Raw genomic sequence first — 2,923 nt, 5'->3', positions numbered from 1 at the left:
GACTAACCCAATTACAGTACACTTTTGGAAAAAAATGTACTTTAATGAGTAAATGCGTACTGCGAAAATAAATTGCGTATTCCCTTCTATTTTATATTTTCTTCCATATTTCCTTATTCGGTTATTCGGGTTTTCTTCCATATTTCCTTTTTTGGGATGATTTATGTGGCCCAAATTCAATGGCATGTGGGATAGTGTGTTTGTGTGGTCCAAATACATTTTTTTATTTCTTGTGTAAAAAGGAAAGGAGAAGATAATATAGAATAGGAGGGAGTATTTAAATACGTAATAGTCACCAGTAGTAATTTTATGTAATTATTTAGGGGTTTGGGTGGTTAAGTTGCAGATGTGCGGCGTCACAATCGACCAGAGGCGGACCTTGAGTAAAATGTCAAGGTGGCCGAGAATCAAAGTCGGTACCTCTTAGACCATGTTTATCAGTTATTCCTGCAGCCCTACTTAGACCTAGTTCCTGCATTAAAATAATAATATACATTTCTTAACGTACTTACAAGACCTAGTTCCTAATTTTGTTATTTTATCAAGCCCTGCTTAGACCTAGTTCCTATTTTTTAAATATCATATATTTTTATTATATCCTTACATCATAATTTATTTTGATAATAGTTATAAATGTATTTACGATTAATAATATAAATTAAATTTTCTAGATAAAAAAAATACAAAAAAGAAACACGGTTCTATTAAATAAAATATACTCGCTACTAAAATAACGATTACATAGAAACTTAAAAAAAAAACAATTATCTTGAAAAGAAGTACAACATGACACTAGAATATAAGAAACGTAATTAAAAAGATTTTACCATACGAATAACTAAACTAAAAGTCAATTGGCCAATGGTTTTCTAGGGTTTCTCTCCTAGGGTTCGGTCCAGGTCTAGGGTTAGGTCTAGGTTTTCTCCTCCTGTTTTGAGGCTTCTCTCGCGTTTTACGTGAGTGTGGCAGCGTTGTTTCTTTCTTTTTGTGTCGTGTTGTGTCGTGTCGTTTGTGCAGGTCAAGAGTTTGGTGTGATCCGATGGCTACATCTCTGGAAAAGGGTAAAGGAGTTATACACAGTGATGATCGAAGGAGTGCAGATTCATTTTTTTGGGATGAAGGGACTGAGGAGGAAGAAGCGAGGGGACAACTCATGCCGATAGGGCGAATTTGGGCGCAAAAATCGATTAAAGTGAAAGCGGCTATTGAGACGATGATCAAATTGTGGAATACATTGAAGCCAATAATTGGGAATGTCATTAACGCAAAGGAGAAGATGTTCGTCTTTCGCTTTGGGACAATGCGGGATAAAGATAGGGTTTTGGAGAATCAATCATGGCATTTCGGCAAGTTTGTTTGGTGCTTCAATGAACCGACGTCGACAGGTAAGCTAACTGACATCCCCCTTTTTCATTTACCACTATGGGCAAGAGTTTATGATTTACCGATTTCGGGACGGAAAAATGAAGGAAATGTGAGGAAGATAAGGGTGATGTTGGGTACCTATATTAATATGGAGTTACGGCCAAATCCAGAGATGGATAGGGCAATTAGGGTTCTAATCTTACATGACATTCGAATACCTTTGAAGAAGATGATTAAAATTTTGATGCCAACTGGGAAGGAAGTGTGCTTCGATGTGAAATATGAGCGTTTACCGACGTTTTGCTATGGTTATGGGAGGTTAGGGCATGGGGAAAAAGATTGCAAGGAGGGGCCTTATGAAGAAGATGAGTTAAAATTTGGGGAATAGTTGAGGGCATCCCCGTGGAAAATTACGAAAACGGTTAAGGAAGGAAATGGGAAGGCAACGAGGTCGTTGCAACCAATGTTTGATGATATTCGGAGGAGTGATGAGGAAGCTGACATTGCCAAAATAATTGATAAGCTTCAACATATTGCTGCGAGCTTTAAAGCTAAGAAGAAGAGGGACGAGGGGCAGGTGGGGGAGACGCCTGGTGATGGAAGTATGGGGAGGGGTGGGGGTCATACTCGGTATGAAGAGGAGTAAGCTCTGGAGGTGGGAGTGGGGACTGGTACGGTTGCTGAACAGGGGCAGAGAGGTTTAGGGGAAATGGATATGGTGGTGGAGGGGAATGTTAGGGTGGACGAGCAGCATGAAGATATTGGGCAGAAGGTTTTGGTGAGGAGGGAGGTAGAGGATGAAGTGGGAATGCAGGCCGTGGATAATAGGGGTGTGGGGGGCAGTGGGAATGGGAAAGGGCGTACATGGGTGAGGAAGGTGGGAGAGGAAAGGAGTGGTCCTATTAAGGAGAAATTGGCCACGGTAGGGGGGGGGGAACGAGGTAGAGAGGAGGAGGGGGCTGTGTTGTTGGGAAGAAAGAAGTCGAAAGTTGTCAACGACGGGGGCGTCATTGTACCCGAGGCGGTGGTTGAGAGAGCTCAACCCCACCGGGCCCAATGAGTATCCTAAGTCTTAACTGCCGGGGATTGGGCCACCCCGATGCAGTTGGTGCGCTCCGTCATTTATTACGACGGGAGGCCCCGACCATGGTGTTTCTTTGCGAGATGAAACTAAGTGGTCGTGAAATGCGGATTGTTCGCACGAAATTTGATAATTATTATGGTAAGGAAGTGGATAGTGTGGGCAGGTCCGGTGGGCTCGCGTTTTGGTGGAACAAGGAGATCAAATGTGAGTTTTTATCATCATCCGTTCATCATATGGATTTTATAATTAGGGAGGAGAATGGGGACTAGCGTGTAACGAGTTTTTATGGATGGCCGATGGTTGCGGACAGACACCTTTCTTGGGAGCTTTTATGGATCCTTGAGCGGCAAACAACATTGCCTTGGATGTGTATTGGGGACTATAATGAGATTTTATTCGCTAATGAGATAAAAGCAAGGCAACGAGCTCAATGGCAAATGAATAGATTCCGTGACGCGGTGGATGAGTGTGGCT

At 42.3% G+C, this 2,923-nt stretch overlaps 1 protein-coding gene across 1 annotated transcript; it reads left to right on the top strand.

Annotated features, from left to right (window-relative positions):
• The first annotated feature begins 1,039 nt into the window (after nucleotides 1-1,039).
• On the top strand, nucleotides 1,040-1,753 carry LOC141648669 (uncharacterized). The gene has a single exon (XM_074457393.1). It carries the CDS (start codon nucleotides 1,040-1,042, stop codon nucleotides 1,751-1,753), a length of 714 nt encoding a protein of 237 aa, XP_074313494.1.
• The last annotated feature ends 1,170 nt before the right edge of the window (nucleotides 1,754-2,923 follow it).

The sequence above is a fragment of the Silene latifolia genome, chromosome 3 (genome assembly GCF_048544455.1).
Source record: "Silene latifolia isolate original U9 population chromosome 3, ASM4854445v1, whole genome shotgun sequence".
Classification (NCBI taxonomy): domain Eukaryota; kingdom Viridiplantae; phylum Streptophyta; class Magnoliopsida; order Caryophyllales; family Caryophyllaceae; genus Silene; species Silene latifolia.
This window is presented reverse-complemented; position numbering and strand designations above follow the sequence as displayed.